The sequence below is a fragment of the Ipomoea triloba genome, chromosome 14, assembly GCF_003576645.1.
Source record: "Ipomoea triloba cultivar NCNSP0323 chromosome 14, ASM357664v1".
Taxonomy (NCBI): domain Eukaryota; kingdom Viridiplantae; phylum Streptophyta; class Magnoliopsida; order Solanales; family Convolvulaceae; genus Ipomoea; species Ipomoea triloba.
Genome location: NC_044929.1, coordinates 8284795 through 8307940, shown reverse-complemented (window position 1 = coordinate 8307940; position 23146 = coordinate 8284795). Strand labels below are relative to the sequence as shown.

Below are 23146 nucleotides of genomic sequence, written 5' to 3'. Positions count from 1 at the left end.
ACTCTGTTGGTTTATCTCGAGAGATGGCTCGAGAGGTTGAAGGTACTGGGATCAGTGATCCAGTTCAAGGGGATGCAGAAGAACCATGTGAGATGGTTCGAGAGACAGACTACACAGTCAGGGTGGGAGATGATCTCTTTGAGCATAGTCGAGAGATCACAGCNAGGGTATTTCTGACCTTTTACTTCTTTGAAATTAACCGGTATTTTTTCTCGGATCAAATATTCTACCCTACCCATATATCCAACCCGAATCCACATGATATAAAAGCCAAATCCTTCTTCTTTACCCGGATTCAAGCTAAAACCGTTTACCCAAAATCCCCAAATCCTAAACGCAGTACTCATTCCCTCCAAAACATCTAACCTTCATCAATGGCGTCCGAATCCTCTACATCAACCTCATCTTCCGACGCATATCAGAGGGAGTTGCTACACATTCGCTCTCAGATCAAACAAGTCAAGGCGGGGAGTATCCTTGACAGAAATGGCTTCATCACCAACTCCCCTAATCCAAAAATGGCGGAAAAAGTCCTGAAGAAGTTTGAGAAAGCAGGACTGATGAAATACATGACGCACGACTACGGGACCGTTCACCCCCTCGACTTCACAGAATGGTTCGCAAATGCCAAGGTCACGAAGGGTAAAATCGAAAGCCGCTTTAATGATTTTCCCATCACAACATCTGTAGGTGACCTCAGAGCGGCATTTGATTTCGCGTCATCGGAGGAAGCAGTCAAGCATCTATCGGATTACGACTTGGACAAGCAAGCCTTCTGGGAGAAAATCCGACTAGCGACTGCACCACCCAGAGCATCCTCTGCCCTCCGCAAGTACCACCTAAAGGAGAGGTTTGCTCTCGCTGCCGACCTAATCATGAAGTTTGTGCTCGGCAAGGTGTCCGGAACTGACGAGGTTAGTCTAGACCTCCTCAAAATCCTCCATGCCATTTGGAACAACAACAAGCTGGACTGGGCACATATTATCTTCAACTTCCTTCAACAGCAAGTGATGCGCTCAGTCTCCAACGCCAACCTGTCGATCAGTAAAAAGGTTGGTTTCGGCTTTGTTGTGCAATTTCTCCTAAGCCTGAAGGGCTTTGAATTGAGGGAGGGAAAAGAGATTCATCGAAATACCTATATGGGTAGGACGAAATCTCTAGTCCCCAAAACTAAAGGTGTTAAGGCTGCACCTTCTCCCTCACAGCCAAAAGGAAGGGGCAAAAGGAAAGCCCCAGCCAAGGAGAAGGACTCTGATGATGAGCCTTTGGATGCTCTGATTCAGAGAGTTGCTTTGAGGGCCAAAAAGGCCAAAAATATTGCTGTCACCCAGGTTCGAGAGGTGACACCGTCAGTAATACAAGTACCCTTCGAGGACAGGGCACAAGCCCAGGGGGAACCTCAGGCTACACTGGCCACTGAGGTTGAGAGAGTGCCCCCTACCAGGTCCCTGTCAAGAGATTTGTGTGTTAATGATGATATTACTGCTGAGGGTACTGGTGACTCTGTTGGTTTATCTCGAGAGATGGCTCGAGAGGTTGAAGGTACTGGGATCAGTGATCCAGTACAAGGGGATGCAGAAGAACCATGTGAGATGGTTCGAGAGACAGACTACACAGTCAGGGTGGGAGATGATCTCTTTGAGCATAGTCGAGAGATCACAGCTCAGATAGACGAAGCAATCTCTGCTACTGAAATCATCTCTGATGGGCGGGATGACTTATATGAAGAAGTTTCCACTCAGTTGGCAGTGGAAGCACCCACTCTTGATGACTTCTCCAGGGTGATCAGGTGGATCAACTGGAGAACCAGTTCTTTCACTCAATTGATGAGTCAAGCAGCTGAAATGGAGGCAGAAGAGCAGTTAGCACTCCAGTGGTTGGGCATCTCCGAGATCCCAGCTCAACAACTGATGGATCTTGCCCACGAAACACGAGTAATGAAGCTGAACAGTGAAAGAACTGATAAAGGGAAGAGCATAGCAGTTGAAACACCAGAAGTTGAAGCTGAGCCTGAAGAAGATCCTGAAACAGAAGCACGATTTCGAGAAGATATCAGGCTCGCCACTGCCATCTCCTTGGGACAGAACGTTGAGTTCACGAGAGGGCCAGGAGAGACCTCTGGGGTTGTTCACGATGATATTGCAACAGCCGCAATCCCACTGTCCCAAGTCAGCAACTCTGCTCTGGACGAACAGGTAGAAGTTTCGAGAGGTGAATCCGAGACCTCTGAAGCACTTCAAGTGGCACCTAACACCGTTCTACTTTTGCCACCACCTGAGTCCACACCCTCGACCACTACTGATGAAGCACAGACAATTCGAGAGGGTGAAGTTCCGTTGCTCACACTGCCGGGTTTTACTACTGCTCCTGAAATAATCATCATCCCAGACTCATCGGAGCAGACCGAAGAGCAACACAATGAGCAACTTGAGCAGAATGCCCCAAGTCCTGCTGGTTCGAGGAGTACTGATGATACCATCGAAGGTGGAAACCCGGAAGCACCTGTCGACACTACGTCTCCAACCTCACCAGCAGATGACAAAGTTCCCAGCATTGGTTCGAGAGGTGATGCTGAGGGGGAACCACTATTGGATGAAAACAGGGAAGCGTCCAATACCGAAGAACACTCTCTGGCTGACCCTATCTCCACAGTTGCTGAAGCTGAGGCCCCAGGTTCGAGAGGTGAGGAGCAAGAAGTGATCCATCCCTCAGGTGGAAATCGGGAAGCACCTGACATGGAGCTACCTTCGAGCTCTGAACCTTGTGTCCCTGTGGATCCTCAGACGTTAAATCGAGAGGTGGACTCGCAATTGCAAGTCATGGGTGGAAATCTGGAAGCACCCAAGTCCCCTCCGACGAAAGGTACATCTCGATCCTCATCTCCTACTTCTGACTATGATCAACAGGCCGAAGAAGTCTTCATTGGCGAAGTGCGTCAATTCATGGCTGATCAATCTCAGAAGATGGCTCAGCTCGAAAGAATACTCGCTGTGGTCCGCAATGCTGCAATGCCTGCTGCTGGCACAAGTGAATCCCAAGGCCGTCATGCCGAACTTCTCGAACAGGCGATATGGGCCGAGGATGCAGCACGGAAAGCCACTGATGAAGCCGCTGTAGCTCGAGCAGAGGCTGCAAGTGCGAAGGCTGAATTAGCCGAGATGCGAGCAGAGCTTCGAGCCTTCCAATGTTCCAGTGAACTTCGACAGGATGTGATGAAGGCCATACTCGATGACCTGTCGAACCAAGTGCCTGCCCAACTTCAAGCAATCTTCGAAGGTATGTCCATCCTCCTCTCCCGTGCTGATGATGCCAACAAGGGGGAAAAGAAAGAGAAAAAGAAGGGGGAAACAATGGGCAAGAAAAGGGCAGCAAGTGAACCAGTTGGACCACCTCCAAAAATACCAAGAATCATGAGCAAAGCAGTGGAGGATGCTAAACAGGCAGAAAACCTAAGGGTCCAGCGTACACTGGAAATGGAGAGAAGGAGAGAAGAGGACAGAGAAAGAAGAAGAAAAAGACAAGAACGTCAGTCAGAAGAAGAAAGGAAGATAGATCTTCTCATAACAAACTTTAAGTTTGGGAATAGAGAAGACACTGAACAAATTCTGACTCTGGAGACATTCAAGCTTCTGAAAATCACTGGGATATCTACACTCAGCAATATGTCTCCAGAAGGATGCATTGCCTGGTGGAAAGATGGAGTAATTGATGGTGAGTTCGTGGGGGAAGCCTACAGGAACTACAGGCATCTAGATGTCACAGATGAATACTTAAGCCTGGGAAATCGGAAAGACCCCATCAAGTCACGAGAACCCATAAAGTAGAAAAGGAAAGCCAACAAGAAGTAAGCTCTCGTGGTCCAAACTCCATCTCATTTCAATGTATTGATATCTATGTTGTTCTTGGTCTTATTTCTTTCAATCCTGTCTACTAAACTCTACTTTGTAAACATTCCCTTCTTATAATCATATATATCTTTTGCTGGGGGTGTTGCGTGAGTTATATTATTCATAGTTTAGTAGAGTATGCTGTCAAACTTACCATATGCGCTGAAAAATAAAATCCTTGTTAATTCTTTCTATCAAATCAGCCATATAGAGTAAGTATAAGTGTTGGCATCATCAAAAAGGGGGAAATTGTTAGGAACATCATGTAATAGGTTTTGATGATACCAACTGTTAAGTAGAAATCCCCGAGTCTCGACGCATAGGCAAAACGCTGTAAGTTCGACAAGTAAACCAAGAGCGAAAATACAACCGAGTAACTTTGAGCTCAACGCGTAAAATCTGTAAGCTTGAGGGAAATTGGTTGGACCATCTTAGAAGTCTCGTGTGTTGTAATCATATAGACAGATCAGAAGAAGGCATGGGACAACACTGGAGGAATAAGGGTCTGCGAGACATCAACTAAGTCTCGAGACATAAGCAGAGTTCGAGAGGTAGGACCTCTCGATACAGTTATCCAGTTCGAGACATAAACAGAGTTCGAGAGATAGACCTCTCGAGATGTGAGTTCGAGACATTAAGCATTCAAGATATCAACCTTGGTCTCGATACACTAACAATTCTCCAACAAAGCTGAAGGACGGTCATCCTTAAAGTCTGGAGAAGAAGAATATCATGGCGATGGAATAATGAAGAGGTGTCGAACGTGAAGATTTCAAAATGGGCGGAAATGGATGACACGTCAGATTTCCACCACAAACGGTCAAAAGGTGCACCAATGTTGAAGTGTTCTGATTCGCTACAAACAAGGAATAATGGGAATATAAAAAGAGTAACTTTTACCAAAAGACGAAAGTGGAGCATGGACTCAAGAAAAGTGAACTATGGAACATTCACTACAAGACAAAGAGGTTCAAGTTACAAGATCACTACTCCATGAAATATGCTGAAAATATGCAAGACCCATGATCAGCATGGGAGACAAATTTCAAACGGAAGAATTGTCCCTCCAACGGAATTATTCCGCTACTCTCATATATACGGAAGTAAAGACACAGAAAGAAAAATAGGGGAAGTGAAGTGAAGGGGTTCGAAACTCTTAAGAAGTGTCAGTCTAAACCGTTCAAGTGCAAGTGCTCAACTTGGAATATCATCCTGATATTCAAAATAGCGAGAAAACACATCTTAGTGTTTCACGAGAGTTACAAAGCTTAAACTGTTATACATCCAGAAGGTGACCGAAGCTGCTCTACATTGAAGTTGATTCAACGATAGCTTGTGGTCAGATTGGAGCCTGTTACATTCAACTGTGACAACCAAAAACACCTTGCTTTGGATTAAGCAAGAGAGGTGGAGTAACCTGGCAGCTGTCCGTGTGAAAGAAACCTGAGGCTTGAGGCGGGCTTCGTGATCAAAGCTCAAGCGCTCGATATTGTACTAAATAAGGGAAGTTTTTAGTGCAATCCTTCCAGGGAGTTTCTGGAAGAAGAGTGGACGTAGGCGGGTTGGCCGAACCACTTAAAAATCTCTCTTGCATTTACTTACTGTTTTTATCTCTCGCTAACCTCTCGATTGCACTGCATATAAACGCACTTCTCGAACTAACTCAAACTCGTGCTAACTAAAAGGGGATAACATTTCCGCTGCGCATAAAACTTTGTCTTCACCTCGTGAGGTATCGAACCTAAACATCCTAAGTTCAATACACACGAGAGGTTGAAAAGATTTGCAAAATCTTATACAAGTCTATTCACCCCCCCCCCTCTAGACTTGTACCCCATCCCCTTGGGACCAACACCAATCACCAAGAATTTAAAATTGAGGGAAGCCAATTCGTTGGGTTTTGTTCAAACCATAGTCTTCGGTAAGCAAAAAGGTTTATCTGGAGTCGGTTGTTCACATAAAAAGATCCCAACAATTGAGAAAATAGAGCTGAGGTGAGCTGCTTCGCTAGGATTCGAGTACCCATTGCACTGACATTCGAAAAAGCATAGAGCTCCATGTGAAGTCGGGTGGCTCGATGACGTTATCCTAGGAAGTGAGAAGAAAGAGGGACCGCGCTAAGCCAAAAGCGGTGAGTGGTCCATGCCTCTACCCTCATTTACATTTACGTTGGGCTTTGGCGCATAAGGATGGAAAGTTGATTAGCTAGTGCACATCGTTCCCACTAGTGAGATCGGCTAGAGGCCCTATTTAAATAAAAGGTGAACCAAAACTTTGGAAATGCATGCTTGCGTATGGTGCGAGGAGTGTGATCCCTTGTTTTACTTGTTTATCTACGAAAGGTTTTTATTTCCCGAAAATATTTCTTGAGTTGCTGACATCTGACCAAAATCCTTTGTAGATAACACAAATGATTTCTCTCATTTCAACAGTCTTAGACACCCAATATTTTGACTTGCCAAAAGCTTTGTTTTGCATGAGAAAGTATCTCGGAGACTTATGTCTTGCTTGAGGACAACCAAGAAACAAAGTGTGGAAAATTTGATAAGACTCTGAGATACCCTTATTTCAGGCACATTTTAGGGTGTTTTATCACGTCTATAGCGTCCTTACTTGGTAAATTATGTTCGTAAATGCTTGAAAATCACTAATTGATGCGCAGAAGCTACTTTTAGCTTAAAAGAAGTAACACAGGAGCCCCGCGAACAAATAGGACCAAAAGATAAGCTTAAAGAGCAAACCAGGCAAGAGCGGAGCCCCGGAGGACCAAGCTGGAGGGCCACACGCGTGTGAGCATGCGTGAAAACTTTCCAGTAGCTTCCCACGCACGCTCACACGCGTGTGAGAGGCGTGGAGACGGTGATGCGCGAATTTCAGCTAGGGTTGTCATTTCAGAGACTATTTAAACCCCTTTGATGAATTTTCAGAGGAGGTTCCCAGAAAATTAGTTTTCCTTTTCTTAGTTTTTCCTTTGGAGAACTTTCTCTATTTTTCTTAGTTTTTTAGATTAGATCAATCTCCATTGTAGCAAGACAACAAGCTTGGATTGAAGATATTCTTCTTTCTAGGTGATCTCTATTTCATTTCTATAATATTAGCTATCTTGATCTTGGATTAAATTAGCTTTTGCTTGAATTTCATATTATGAGTAGCTAGTTTAGTCTAGAGATTTGGATTGTGTGATTGAATATTGCTTGTGTGATGATCTTATTTCTATATCTTGGATCTATGAGTTTGTGTTGATGGATTATCTATTCTTGTCTATTGATTGTTGTTTTGATGAGATCTTGTTTGGATTTGGCCAATCTAGATGAGAGATTGAGCTCTTGACTCTTTCATGTCTTTGATTAGAGTTAGGATTTGAAGTTTGACACAATCATAGTTCCTATGGACTTCTTAAGAATAGTAGGATAGTGTGTAGCTTAAGTGTTTGATAAAATTCCTCTTAAAACTTTGGATGCTTGAAGGCACTCCTAAGTCAAAGAAGCCTTAGTACACAAAGGTGGAAAAGGACTAAAACAACACATTCTTGAATAGACAATATCCTAGCAATCCTAATCCATGACCTTAGACACTCGACTATGCAATATTCATGAACACTATTCAATCCCTACCCCTTTTACATATTAACAAAATCACTTTTACTTTACTACTCTCTTACACTCAAACCAACCAAATGAACTACTCTCACTCAAAAATCCACCCTTCACCACACTTGAATCCTATGCATGATCCACTCAAGTAAACTCCCGAACATTTAACACACCTCCACGTCCCTCCTTCGAGACCGACACTCGGGGAGTCACAGACTTTCTATTTTATCATATAAATATCTTTTGACACTTCACCCTATGCACGCAAGTGTTGTCAAAATGGCGCCGTTGCCGGGGAGGGCAATAGGTTGTCATATGTTTTTGCTTACTTTGATTGCATGAATGCTAGATTTGAGTAATGTTAATCCATTACACTTAATTTTGTTTTATTTTTACTTGTCTTTGCTACTAACACAATTGACTACTTCTAGTCAATTGTGGAAATTTCTGTTTCAGTGATAATTTTACAAGGTGAATGCACACGCGAGCAAAAGGAAATCAAGGTTTACTACCCTACATTCCTGAAATTGATAGAGCAACTAGAAGGAAAAAGTACCCAAGGATCACTAATGGCTTCATCAAGCGCAACAAGAAATCCACAAGAAAGAGGCACAACTGTACCAAATCCACCCCCAGTTCCAATTAATCCACAAGTACCGATTAACCATGAAAAACCAATCGTTGAAGAACCACAAGCAAACAGAGCAAACAATCAAGAGAACATTCGTGAAAAAGAATATTTTGGAAATCCTCAAGAACCACAAAGATCAATTGCAGATTACATGACTCCGGATTTTAGCATGCACAACTCGATCTATGTACCTCCAATGGAGAACGTCAACTTTCACGTGCATCCAACTATTCTCACACTGGTTCAAAACAATCAATATTCAGGATTGCCATCTGAAGATCCCAACGCACACATTACAAGGTTTATACGAGCATGTGGGATGTACAGACAAGAAGGCGTTAGCGAGGAGATAGTCCGACTAAAATTATTCCCATTTTCAGTTATAGGAGAAGCAACACGATGGTTGGAAAGCCAAGACGACAATCATTTCAGAACGTGGCAATAATTGCATCGTGAATTCATGAACGAGTTCTTTCCCATTACAAAAACTATGAGGATTAGAAGGCTCATACAAGAATTCAAACAAGGAAGACTTGAAAGTTTGGGAGAGGCAATGCCCACAAGATCTGATGCACCCATGGGACATGATTAGCTCATTCTATGGAGGGTTGACAGATGAAGGAAAAATATTGCTTGACTCAACCTCCAGCGGTGCCTTTGTCTCCCTAGCTTTTCAAGAAGCTGAAGACTTGATCGAGAGAATATCTAAGAACACATCCTGTTGGTATGACCGAAGAGGAGATCATGGAGGAATTTATGAAGTTGATAATCGTGTGGTGAGTGAGGCCAAAATAGAAGCAATGAATCACGAAATCAAAAAGCTACAGGCTATGGTAGAAAAAATGGAAGGAAAGCCCAAGCCTTGTATGGCATTGGCACTTTATTGTAATATCTGTGGAGGACCGCATGACACCAATATTTGCACTTCTCCGTCTGCATCTGAACAAGTTGAGGCGGTAGATTACCAAAGGAACTCCAACTTCAATGCTTATGGACAAAACCAAAGATCAAACAACAATTGGAAACAGGGAGAGGGTTGGAACAATAGCAACAATGATGGATATCAAGCGCGAGGACAATACAACTATGGAAACAAGCCTGCATATGGACAGAATGACAAGAACAGACTGATGTACAATCAAAACCAAGGAAATGGAAATCAAATGACCCAATTCAGGCCACAATACAACTCTCAACTTGACTCTACTCAACAAAGGAGGGATGGCATCCGTGAAGTAGACGAAAGACTTACAAGGACGATCATGGAATTGAAAAATGATCGGGCAAATCTGAAACAAGAGATTACTCAAGAGATTAGACAAGAAATTTCTAGTCTTTGACAAGAGTCTAAAGCCACACTTAAGACGATTGAGAATCAAATTTCTCAAATGTTTAAGATGATGTCAGATCGACACTACAGACAAGTCCCGAGTAACACTGAAAACAATCCGAAAGAGAGAGTCAACGCCATTGATGCAAAGGAAGAAACACATGTGAAATGTGATCCAATAGATGCTATCTGTGGAAAATGTCAATGTAAGGTAGATGACCAAAGAAACAAGACTACCTCTTGTAGTCCTAATCTCGAATTGAAGATTGCGAGCGGTTCATGCACCATATCAATAAAGGAATACAAGGAGAAAACCACTTTGGAAGAATGCCCAAAAGAAAAGGAGCTACCAAAAGACAACATCAACAGTTCAAAAGATAAAGAAACGGCTCGAGAAGGAACAATTAATGCTTTCATCTGAAAATTTTTCACTAGCATAGAATGTCGTGAGTTGTTTGAGAATGACATTTGTGATAATTTTACCTGTTTAAGCCAAGAATCTTCGGCTTGCTTGACTAAGGGGTACCCCAGAAAGAAGGGTGACCCTGGAGCTTTGTTGATTCCTTGTTTTATACAGAATTTGGAACCTCGAAATGCTCTTGCTGATCTTGGTGCTTCTATTAATGTCATGTCTTCAAATCTTTTTGATAAATTGAACTTACCATGTTTGAAACCGACGAGGCTAACTCTACGTTTAGCTGACGGAACCACACGGTATCCTGAAGGCTTAGCGGAAGATTTTTAGTAAGAATAGGGAAATTTCTTGTGCCTGTCGATTTTATTGTTTGTAAGATGGGTGATGATGATCCCCATGAATCCTTAATTCTCGGAAGACCATTTCTGGCCACTTGTCGTGCACGAATAGATGTTAGTTCAGGTGAAATTACCCTGAGATTCGAGGGACAAGCCACAAATGATGAAAAGGAAAGAGCGAAAGAAGGAATTAATGAAGATGAAAGGGCAAAGGTCAAAGCAAAAATAAAACCAAAACCGAAGTGGAAAAATGATAAGCTTACATGGAAAAACACGTGGGTACCAAAATGCTTCTTACCCACTACCAACGAAAATGGTTGAATTTTAACAAAGGTATGATGCGTCTAGCCAATGACGTAAACCGTGGCGCTACTTGGGAGGCAACCCAAGATTTTAATAATATGCTTTACATCATTTTTATGCTTTCGTTTTTGATGTTTTTATTCTAATAAATTGCTTCAATCAATTAGACACATGTTTTGAGGACTAACTTATAGGAGTCGGGACTAAAAATTGCTTTGGACAGGCTAAGTTTGGACATAGGTGTGAAGAGAACGACCAAAACCGGAAGAAAACAATGCAGGGGACTGCCACGTGAGCTCACACGCGTGTAGCCATGCGTGGGAGCGAGACAGAGAGCTCCCACACACGGTCACACGAGTGTCACCGGCATGAAAGCCTCCTACGGATTTAAAACCCTTGTTCGGATCTCCCACGCCTCTTTGCTCCCGAAACCTATTTTTCTCTTTTATTCTCCACGCAAGGTGAACCAAACACAAGGTTTGTACATATCTCTTACTTTTTACCTTCAAAGAAGATCAAAAACATCAACATCAAGGTAATTTCTCATCTTTTTAACTATTTAACCTTGAATATTCATGAGTTTGGAAGAGCTTGAATGTTAAAATTGTTCTACATTCCCTTGCATGATTTTGAATGTTTTGAATGTTTAAATTGGTTTATAATGCTTCATAGAACTATCCTTTGATGTTTTCTTTCATTATTGATGGTTACATTGATGGATTGTTATATATTTTTGAGCTTCAAGTGTGAACACTATTGATGAACAAATGGGTTTGTTAGACTTCTTGTTGAAATTATGAAATTGATGCTTGAATTGATGAATAAACTTGTTGTAGAACTATTATATGCCATCAATTTGACTTTTCACATGCTACATTGCCCAAATTGAATTTTCAATTTCAAACCCTAATTTTGAATTTGGGGAAGAAGATGAAGTTGACTTTTTGAAATTCTTGACTTTTGTAGTTGACTTCTTATTTGACTATCAAATTGATATATCTTATGATGAATTTATGCATGTGTGTGATAATGGAATGATATTGTTGATATTTTTATGCTAGAATTGTCCAAAATATAGGGGAAACTATGGCGAAATTTTTGAAAATTCTTAGACCTATATGTTTGCAATCCATTATCTTAACAAGGAATTTTACACAATTACAATGGTGACTTATTTGAGAATTAATTATTCAAAACCAATTACCGTGAATGTTAATTTCTACAATTTGTAGGATGGGACGCTCGAAGGAAATGGCAAAGAAATCAAAGCACGATCATGGTGAATCGAGTCGATCGAGGACACGACAACAAGCTACAGCGCAGCTCAACAGGCTACGCAGGAGCCGGGGTCAAGGTCATAACGACACTTGACACCCATCAAACTTACAACAGTGGATAACTATAATGGGAAGCAGCTTTCTGTTCGCCGTCATTTCGATGATAACATTTTAAGAGAGTTCGGTTGTTTTGACGAAGTAAACAGGCTTCTCAGGCACCCAAAGGCTCCGCTATCTGTTTCAGTGGAGAGGACCCACCTATGCGCCTGTTACTTATGAATTCTTGGCGACCTTGGAAATTCAAAAGGAGGTCAACAATGCAAGAGAATCCTTTTTGTTCACTCTATTCGGCAACTACTACAGTATGTCTGTCAACACTTTGGGTGTTACGCTCAGATTCCATGATGCATTGAGCGTGTCCATGCCATATTTCAGAGACTTTAAAGAGGATTTTAATTCAGACGCAGTTGCTAGGCAATATTGGAGAAGCATCACCAACAATGCCGCTTACAACTCTTCAAACTTAAAGGCAAACCTCATCACCCGCAATGCTCTAAAGGCTATTAGGTTAGCCTTTGCTATAAATCTCTCCGGCAGAACCACAAATCGCAACAAGGTATACAAGCAGGATTTGTTTTACATGTGATGCATGGAGAATGAGGTTAGCATCAACATGGGCATTCAAGCTAGAAAGTGGACCCAGGAAAAGCCTAAGGTTCAGACTGTGTTTATCGGTCCTTTCGTTACTAGACTGTGCTTCGGGTTGGGCCTATTGGACCGGTTGATGGGAGAAAGAGCTGAAGGTTGCACAATTTCTTTCTCCGTGGGTGAGTTCTTTGCCGCAGAATTAAAGCTTGGAGGTGATGATGCACCTGATCTAGAAGCTTTTGATGATGATGATGATGAGGACAAGGAAGAAAACGAGGAGGATGTTGCTGCACAGGAGCAAGGACCTATTCCAATGGATTGGGACACGACGCAGAACTTTCATAGACAGCTCTATGAGGAACAGATGAATTACTGGCGTGAGCAGCATAAATGGCAAGAAGGCCACTTCACATCCATCTCCGCGAGACAGGATGTCCACACCGAAGACCTCAACCGCATGAGAAGGGCGGTGGAGGAAAATGATAGGAGAATCGCTGCGCTCGAAGCTAGATTCGATAGGCAATTCCAGCCCTTCGAAGAAACAGGGACCGCGCTAAGCCAAAAGCAGTGAGTGGTCCATGCCCCTACCCTCATTTACATTTACGTTGGGCTTTGGCGTATAAGGATGGAAAGTTGATTAGCTTGTGCACATCGTTCCCACTAGTGGGATCGACTAGAGGCCCTATTTCAATAGAGGGTGAACCAAAACTTTGGAAATACATGCTTGCGTATGGTGCGAGGAGTGTGATCCCTTGTTTTACTTGTTTATCTAAGAAAGGTTTTTATTTCCCGAAAATATTTCTTGAGTTGCTGACATCTGTCCAAAATCCTTTGTAGATAACACATATGATTTCTCCCGTTTCAACAGTCTTAGACACCCATTATTTTGACTTGCCAAAAGCTTTGTTTTGCATGAGAAAGTATTTCGGAGACTTATGTGCTTAGAGAGTAAAATGTCTTGCTTGAGGACAAGCAAGAAACAAAGCGTGGAAAATTTGATAAGACTCCGAGATACCCTTATTTTAGGCACATTTTAGGGTGTTTTATCGCGTCTATAGCGTCCTTACTTGGTAAATTATGTTCGTAAATGCTTGAAAATCACTAACTGATGCGCAGAAGCTACTTTTAGCTTAAAAGAAGTAAAACAAGAGCGCCGGGAGCAAATAGGACCAAAAGTTGAGCTTAAAGAGCAAACCAGACAAGAGCGGAGCCCAGGAGGACCAAACTGTAGGGCCACACGCGTGTGAGCATGCGTGAAAACTTTCCAGTAGCTTCCCACGCACGCTCACACACGTGTGAGAGGCGTGAAGACGGTGATACGCGAATTTCAGCTAGGGTTGTCATTTCGGAGGCTATTTAAACCCCTTTGATGAATTTTCAGAAGAGGTTCCCAGAAAATTAGTTTTCCCTTTTCTTAGTTTTTCCTTNGTTCTTGGATTAAATTAACTTTTGCTTGCATTTCATATTATGAGTAGCTAGTTTAGTCTACGGATTTGGATTGTGTGATTGAATGTTGCTAGTGTGATGATCTTATTTCTATATCTTGGATCTATGTGTTTGTGTTGATGGATAATCTATTATTGTCTATTGATTGTTGTTTTGATGAGATCTTGTTTGAATTTGGCCAATCTAGATGAGAGATTGAGCTCTTGACTTTTTCATGTCTTTGATTAGAGTTATGATTTGAAGCTTGACACAATCATAGTTCCTATGGACTTCTTAAGAATAATAGGATAGTGTGTAGCTTAAGTGTTTGATAAAATTACTCTTAAAACTTTGGATGCTTGAAGGCACTCCTAAGTCAAAGAAGCCTTAGTACACAAAGGTTAGAAATCCTAATCCTTGACCTTAGACACTCCACTATGCAATATCCATGAACACTATCCAATCCCTACCACTTTTATATATTCACAAAACCACTTTTACTTTACTACTCTGTTGCACTCAAACCAACCAAATGAACTACTCTCACTCACAAATCCACCCTTCACCACACTCGAATCCGATGCATGATCCAATCAAGTAAACTCCCGAACGCTTGACACACCTCCACGTCCCTCTTTCGAGATCGACACTCGGGGAGTCACAGACTTTCCGTTTTAACATATAAATATCTGTTGACGAATCACACCACGCAAGACTGCTTCTTCAATTTTTTTTGTACATTATACTATAAAAGTTGTAATTTACAATATATTAGACAAACATACTCGTACCGTTATAACTTCTGTTATCTTTTCCACTATTGTTACCATGCACATGTATCCACTATATATTTTCTTATTTTTTTCAATAATAATAATATATACACATTATATATTGTATTTATATGTTAATTATTTCCTAAAATATAAATATAAAATTTATAAAAATATTTTATATTATTATTATTATTATTATTATTATTATTATTATTATTATTATCATTTACAATAATTTAAATATCTAAAATCTAAATAAATTTAAAATTTTAATATAAAATATTAATATTGGGCACCTATTTTTGCGCATCGCGCATAAGAAAAACTAGTTTTATATATATACACTGCAATTCTTTTTCAACACAACTATGGTTTTTTTCGATATAACTACAGTTTCATTTGACATTATACACTCAAATATGTGAAACTGTTATTATATACACAGTAGTTTCCTTTCAACACAACTACAGTATCATTTTGATATAACTACAGTTTCATTGGACAATATACACTGAAATATGTGAAACTATTATTCAGTTTCATTTTATATACACTATTGCAGTTTCTTTTCAGCACAACTACAGTATCATTTTGATATAACTACAGTTTCATTCAATATTATACACTCAAATATGTGAAACTGTAATTCAGTTTCATTTTATATATATACTACAGTTTCCTTTCAACACAACTACAGTTTCATTTCGATATAACTACAGTTTCATTTGTTAATATAAAAACAAATATGAAGCAATATCATTTGAGATAAACTGTAGTTTCATTTACGGAGTTCCGATAAATTGTGACGGCAACCGTTTTTTTACTTNGTTCTTGGATTAAATTAACTTTTGCTTGCATTTCATATTATGAGTAGCTAGTTTAGTCTACGGATTTGGATTGTGTGATTGAATGTTGCTAGTGTGATGATCTTATTTCTATATCTTGGATCTATGTGTTTGTGTTGATGGATAATCTATTATTGTCTATTGATTGTTGTTTTGATGAGATCTTGTTTGAATTTGGCCAATCTAGATGAGAGATTGAGCTCTTGACTTTTTCATGTCTTTGATTAGAGTTATGATTTGAAGCTTGACACAATCATAGTTCCTATGGACTTCTTAAGAATAATAGGATAGTGTGTAGCTTAAGTGTTTGATAAAATTACTCTTAAAACTTTGGATGCTTGAAGGCACTCCTAAGTCAAAGAAGCCTTAGTACACAAAGGTGGAAAAGGACTAAGACAACACACTCTTGAATAGACAATATACTAGAAATCCTAATCCTTGACCTTAGACACTCCACTATGCAATATCCATGAACACTATCCAATCCCTACCACTTTTATATATTCACAAAACCACTTTTACTTTACTACTCTGTTGCACTCAAACCAACCAAATGAACTACTCTCACTCACAAATCCACCCTTCACCACACTCGAATCCGATGCATGATCCAATCAAGTAAACTCCCGAACGCTTGACACACCTCCACGTCCCTCTTTCGAGATCGACACTCGGGGAGTCACAGACTTTCCGTTTTAACATATAAATATCTGTTGACGAATCACACCACGCAAGACTGCTTCTTCAATTTTTTTTGTACATTATACTATAAAAGTTGTAATTTACAATATATTAGACAAACATACTCGTACCGTTATAACTTCTGTTATCTTTTCCACTATTGTTACCATGCACATGTATCCACTATATATTTTCTTATTTTTTTCAATAATAATAATATATACACATTATATATTGTATTTATATGTTAATTATTTCCTAAAATATAAATATAAAATTTATAAAAATATTTTATATTATTATTATTATTATTATTATTATTATTATTATTATTATTATCATTTACAATAATTTAAATATCTAAAATCTAAATAAATTTAAAATTTTAATATAAAATATTAATATTGGGCACCTATTTTTGCGCATCGCGCATAAGAAAAACTAGTTTTATATATATACACTGCAATTCTTTTTCAACACAACTATGGTTTTTTTCGATATAACTACAGTTTCATTTGACATTATACACTCAAATATGTGAAACTGTTATTATATACACAGTAGTTTCCTTTCAACACAACTACAGTATCATTTTGATATAACTACAGTTTCATTGGACAATATACACTGAAATATGTGAAACTATTATTCAGTTTCATTTTATATACACTATTGCAGTTTCTTTTCAGCACAACTACAGTATCATTTTGATATAACTACAGTTTCATTCAATATTATACACTCAAATATGTGAAACTGTAATTCAGTTTCATTTTATATATATACTACAGTTTCCTTTCAACACAACTACAGTTTCATTTCGATATAACTACAGTTTCATTTGTTAATATAAAAACAAATATGAAGCAATATCATTTGAGATAAACTGTAGTTTCATTTACGGAGTTCCGATAAATTGTGACGGCAACCGTTTTTTTACTTAAATTAACGGTACTGTTTTTGGACCACAGTCCACAAAGCTGTGGACCATGGTCCACGATATACCTACTAATTCACTTCCCACCTGTGTATGAGCCTCGCACAACATTATCCCTCCTTCCTAGCTATTGGGTTCAACCTTATTAGACCAGTCGTGACATATATTCCCTCCGGTAGTTATGTCATGAATCCGGATCCACCTTCCAAGGTAAACCCGAATCTATATTTACAATTTTAGAACTCTATATATGTTCACAATTTTAGAACTTTATATTTAACAATATAACACTATTTTTGAATTTATATATACGAATATAAAATTCAAAAATTATGAATATAAAATTCAAAAATTGTGAATATTAACTAATGTAATTTTGTATATTAAAATCTAAAATTGTGAACATAGAGTTCTAAAATTGTGAACATGTACCTGAGTCCATCTTGCAAGGTGGACCCGGGTTCGTAGCATAATTTGCGTATTCCATCGCTCTCCATTGAAAAAAACAAATTCTAAATATACATGCACTTTTTTTTAAGTACTATTGATTCTGTTACAATGTAGTATCTATTCATACATACTTTTCTCAACCTAGTGAAGCACAAAGAGGAAATATAACTAAGCCATTTTATTAAAATCATTCAATCACGTTTCTACCAAACAAGGAAAACTGAAGCTATTTTTTTTTAAAGAAAATCGTTTCTTCCTGCAGATAACTTTAGCTCGAACTGTTCGTACGTTGATTCCTGTTAAAAGCTACTAAAAAAATAGTTTTGTTCGTCGCCAAAACTATGTTTTAATAATAAATTTCCTTCTCCATTGGCCAAGTTTCCAACTGCTGTCGATAGGTATATGCTTAATGAGTTTCATGACTTTTACCGGGGGTTTGATTGGGAGGGATAATTAGAAAAAAAAAATTGTAATTCGGCGGGGAAAGAATAAAGTGTCTGAGAATTTTAGTTACATTGTTCGGTAGATATGAATATAATGATTGAAAATTGAGAGTAAAGAATTGAGTAAAAACTATGTGTGTGTGAGAGAGAGAGAACCATGATTTATACTGTTATATTTATCCAATTTGTATAATTCATAGAATGTGTTATGGGAAATACATTTTGTCTTTCAATTGTTCCCGGCCTACTAATCATTTTATATCTTTTTTCCCTACAATATATTTTCCAACTTAAAAAAAATTTAAAAAAAAAAAAAAAAAAAAAAAAAAAAAAAAAAACCTTACAATTTTAGCCTTATATGAGTTATATCTAGCACTAGAAAACCACTAAACTAAATTAGGGTTTTACTTATATTACATGGTTATTTTAGTAATTTATTATCTTTATTCTGTTTCAGTATTTCATTTTCAAAACAAAGAATGACATCCTTCTTTCATGAATTTTTCCTCTTCAATTGCATTACATCGTTCATGTTTTCTCCTATATGGATCTATTAAAATCAAGTTCTCTATTTTGCAAATGAAATATCAAAATTAAAGAGAGTTCTAATAAAAAAATAGAAACAGAAAATTGCTAAAATACACATAATAATTAATTAAAATCCTATGAGTTTAATAGTAGTTCTGTTGCTCCATGGACAAAATTGTAACTCTTTTGAAGTGTTAAGGAGGTATATTGCAACGACAATAAAGTTAGAGATAAAATGACAAGAAGAAAATAAATGGACTAATTAAACATGTACTGTAATTTTTTTCATGTATTAATTAAATAGTCTAATCAATGTTCAAATGAATGTTATATATTTATAGGGATGAGATCTCGTGAGAAATGAGATTAAGTATTGACTATCCACCTCAAAAATTAAAATGTATGGAGGAAGATTTAGACATAGAAAAAAATTGCAATGGCATATTTATAAATAGGTAGAGGTTGGAATAAATAAATTATTCTTATTTATTCTAAAATGATGTGCATTTTAACCTTCTTGGTATTTTCATGCTCATTTAATTTCAATAGTTATACGATGGACCTAGGTCCACCTTGCAATGTGGACCCGTGTCCATTTACATGTTGAATCTTCATAATTTGAATTGTGAATATTTAATATGTAAATTATATATTTTGGACGTAGTTCCGCCTTGCAAGGTGGATCCGAGACCACAGAATAATTTGCTATTTAATTTAGGCCAAAATGATGTATGTTTGGATTGAAACAATACATACGTGCGTACGTGCGTGCGTACGTACGTACATACGCACGTACATACATACTTTCATATATTTATTTATTTATTTATAGAATCCTAATCGTATGGGAATAAACTTCCCAGATGAGAACGTGGACAAATCCAAACTATTGATCTGCAAGATTTGATCGATGAGAAATCAAGTAAAAACTAAGCGGAGTCATTTTAATAAATATTACAAAGTTTGTTTAGTTTGAATAGTTAGATCTGCTAGATCAATGATTTGGAATTGTCCACAAGTTCTCATCTAATTAAGAACCTATATATATATATGTGTGTGTGTGGGGGGGGATCGTGTGTATTTAGTATAAAATAACACTGATAAAAAATCATGCACATTTATCTCAAAACAATGCGATTTTAGCATTTACAATATATTCATAAGTGTTTAAGCCAAAACCATGAAGTCTTCTTCAAAATAATGCTAGTTTTCCCAAAATGATGTACAAATATGCAACTGTCCACCTTTTGCTTAAATTTTTACATATTGGAGAAAATGATATTGTTTTTCTCTAAAATGATGTTTTTATTAAAATAAAATAAAATAAAATTGTTGTTCTCCAAAATAATGCAATGAAAGTTGTACATACACTAAGGGTGTGTTTGCTTGACAGGTTTAACTATCAGAAATGAGTATCAAAATCATTGTTATTGTTTGGTTGACATGATTTTAGAACACTAATATGAGTTTTTATTACCCCTTAATTGCAAAACCCATCCTTAATAAAATAAGGGTTTCATCCCCTTTCTCCTCCGCTTCCCCAATTATTAATTAATAATCATTCACATTCCACTCTACTACCAAACATGCAAAATACTTTCATCAAAACTCATTACCATTACCAAGTATTTGATACCCCATTCCGATTCAATTCCCATATGCGAACCAAACACACCCAAAAATCCGTATGTATTTAAGATGTGTTTGGTTCATGGGTTTACATATTAGGAATGTGAATCAAAATCATAGTTAGGCCGAGTGTGTTTGGTTGACAGGTTTGGCTATCAGGAATATATATCAAAGTTATTGTTATTGTTTGGTTGACAGGTTTTAGAATACTACTATGGGTTTTGATTTACCCATTAATTGCAAAACCCATTCCCTAATAAAATAAGGGTTTCATTTCCCTTCCTCCTCTACTTCCCCAACTATTAAGGCTGTTAACGAACCGAACATAAACGAACGGAGGTTGTTCGTGTTCGTTTGTTAAGGTTTTTGAAAATTTTGTTCTTGTTTGTTTGTTAAGTGTTCATTAGTGTTTGTTAACGTTCGCGAACATGTTCAGGAATGTGTTCGTTAACGTTAACGAGCACGTTCACGAACGTGTTTGTTAACGTGTGCTAACACGTTCACGAACAAGTTCATGTATGTTCATGAGGTTTGTGACCACTTAATTACCAAACATCTGCCCATGTTCATGAACACAATTCGTTCGTGAACAAGAAATAATCTACGTTTACGAACAATAGCCAAACAAACAACACAACTATATCAGCCAGTTTGGTTCGTTGGAAAATATTTAAAGGAAATGGAATTCAAATTCCATGGAAAACAAATTACCAAGAAAATAGATTCCATTGTTTGGTTAGTGGAAAATAAATTACTGGGAATATGAATTCCATTGTTTGGTTGGATTTGGAATGGTAAGGAATTATGAATATGAACACCAATATGCCCTTAACAATTAATAGTGATAATATATTATATTATTATTGATGAGGGTAAAATAGTCTACTTGCTCAATCTTTCTTCCCAAACCCCATGGAAAACAAAATACCACCTTCTAACTAAGAATTTGTTTTCCTTCACTTTTGGGAACTCAAGTTCCAATGGAAAACATTTTCCATCCAACGAAACAACGGAAAAACACATTCTCCTCCACTTCATGGAAAATCTTTTCCATGGAAAAGATTTTCCATCCAACCAAACACCCCCTATATGTTTGTGAACATGTTCACGAACATATTAAACAAACATTTAACGAGCTTGTTCGCAAACATTAATTATTAAACAAACACAAATGAGCTTGTTCTCGAACATTACTAAACGAACACAAACGAGTTTGTTCACGATCTCTTAGCAAACGAGTTTACCACTATTCATGCTCTTTTCGTTTATTAACCGAACTCTAAATTTTGTTTGTTAATGTTCGTTTACCTTTGATGGAATAATAGAATAATTGATTTACATAAAGAGAATGAAAGATACAAGAGTATATATAGGTAGAAGAACAACCATATTATGGTAGAAGATCAATCACACCAAATCACTATTATTATTTTCTAACATCCCCCCTCAAGCTGAGTCTAGCAGTAGAAAGAGGAAGCTTGGATATAAGGAAGTGGAACCGCTGCGATGTTAGGGGTTTGGTAAGAAAATCCGCAAGTTGATCGTCAGAAGAAACATGCTCAACTATCATGGACCCATCTATGACTTGCTCTCAAACCAAGTGACAGTCAGTTCCTACATGCTTCATCTTCTTATGGAAAACTGGATTCTTTGTAAGACATATGGCAGATTGATTGTCACAAAAGAGAACAGGTGGATGCGTGACAATATGTAGATCAGTCAGAATATATATAAACCACATTACTTCCAATGCCGCGGTCCATAAAGCACGATATTCAGCCTCCGTGGATGATTAAACACATGTCTGTTTTTCAGTGCTCCAAGACACAAGATTATCACCAAGATAGATAAGGTAGCCCGTCGTCGAACAACTATCATGTGGATCATTAGCCCACTCAGAGTCGGAGTAGCCACGAAGACAAAACGATTCAGAGGAGAAGGAACCAATACCCAAGTACGCTGTCTCTGTAACGCCTCAAATTCATCATCTATGGCAGTGCACCAATATTTATTTTGACTAGCTTGTTTGTAGGTTTTCGGCTCAGTTAGGGGATGTTCATCAAAGGGAATAGCGGAGGAGTAGAGTTTGAGTTTAAAGATGTCATCCTAGGCACGAGTGGTCATAGGGTGAGTAGGCATTGGAGGACGTCGTGGCACGAGTGGGGTTATGATTGACGGGTTTGGGTTTGCAGGCAGTTTGGGTGAGGGAGGGGGGCTGGCAGGTTGGATGGGTGAGGCGTCGAGCAGGTGGGTAGGGCTGGCGAATTGGGTTTCGGGTGGTGGGGTGTGGATGGATTGTGTTTCGGGCAGATTGGATGGGGTGGTTGTGGGCGTATAGCCAACTGGTTGAGTATCTAGAGGTATGTGAGCAGGATTAGATGGGATGGTAGGAAAATGTGGGAAGAGGGGAAGAACACCAAAGTACAATGAGGATGAAGTTGGAGGATCCGTTGACACCTTGTAAGGAAATTAGGACTCAACAAAACGAACATGACGAGTGACAAAAACATTGTGGGTTGTAGGATCAAGACATCGATAGCCTTTTGTGAGAGTTTCATACCCAACAAAGACACACGTTTTGGAACGAGGTTGAAGTTTATGGTCAATTTGGTGTCGAAGATGGGGGTAGGCAAGACAAGCAAAGACACGGAGATAAGAGTAATCAGGTAGACGAACATACAACTGTTCAAACGGGGACTTATTAGCAAGTGATTTTTTCGGAAAGCGGTTGATTAAGAAATTGGCAGTAGCAAGAGCCTCAGTCCAAAAAATCACAGGTAAATTTGCAGTGTGAAGAAGAGTAATAACAGTTTCAATAAGATGACGGGGCTTGCGCTCCGCAACCCCATTTTGCTCAGGTGTGTAGGGGCAAATTTTTTGATGTAAAATTCCAAGGCTTTGGAGAAAATGCCCAAAACGTTTGTTTACATATTCACGGCCATTATCAGTATGAAAACATTTAATAGTAGTCCCAAACTGATTTTGGACCCTGAACTGAAAACTTTGAAAA

General features: G+C 38.5%; 1 protein-coding gene across 1 annotated transcript in view; it reads left to right on the top strand.

The window, feature by feature from the left end:
* Positions 1–22600, top strand: part of LOC116003893 — a 27156-nt gene extending 4556 nt beyond the window's left edge. Inside the window, exons 3-4 of the mRNA XM_031243834.1 lie at positions 22329–22383; positions 22509–22600. Coding sequence (XP_031099694.1) covers positions 22329–22383; positions 22509–22600 — 147 coding nt within the window. The remainder of the gene's footprint in view (positions 1–22328; positions 22384–22508) is intronic.
* The last annotated feature ends 546 nt before the right edge of the window (positions 22601–23146 follow it).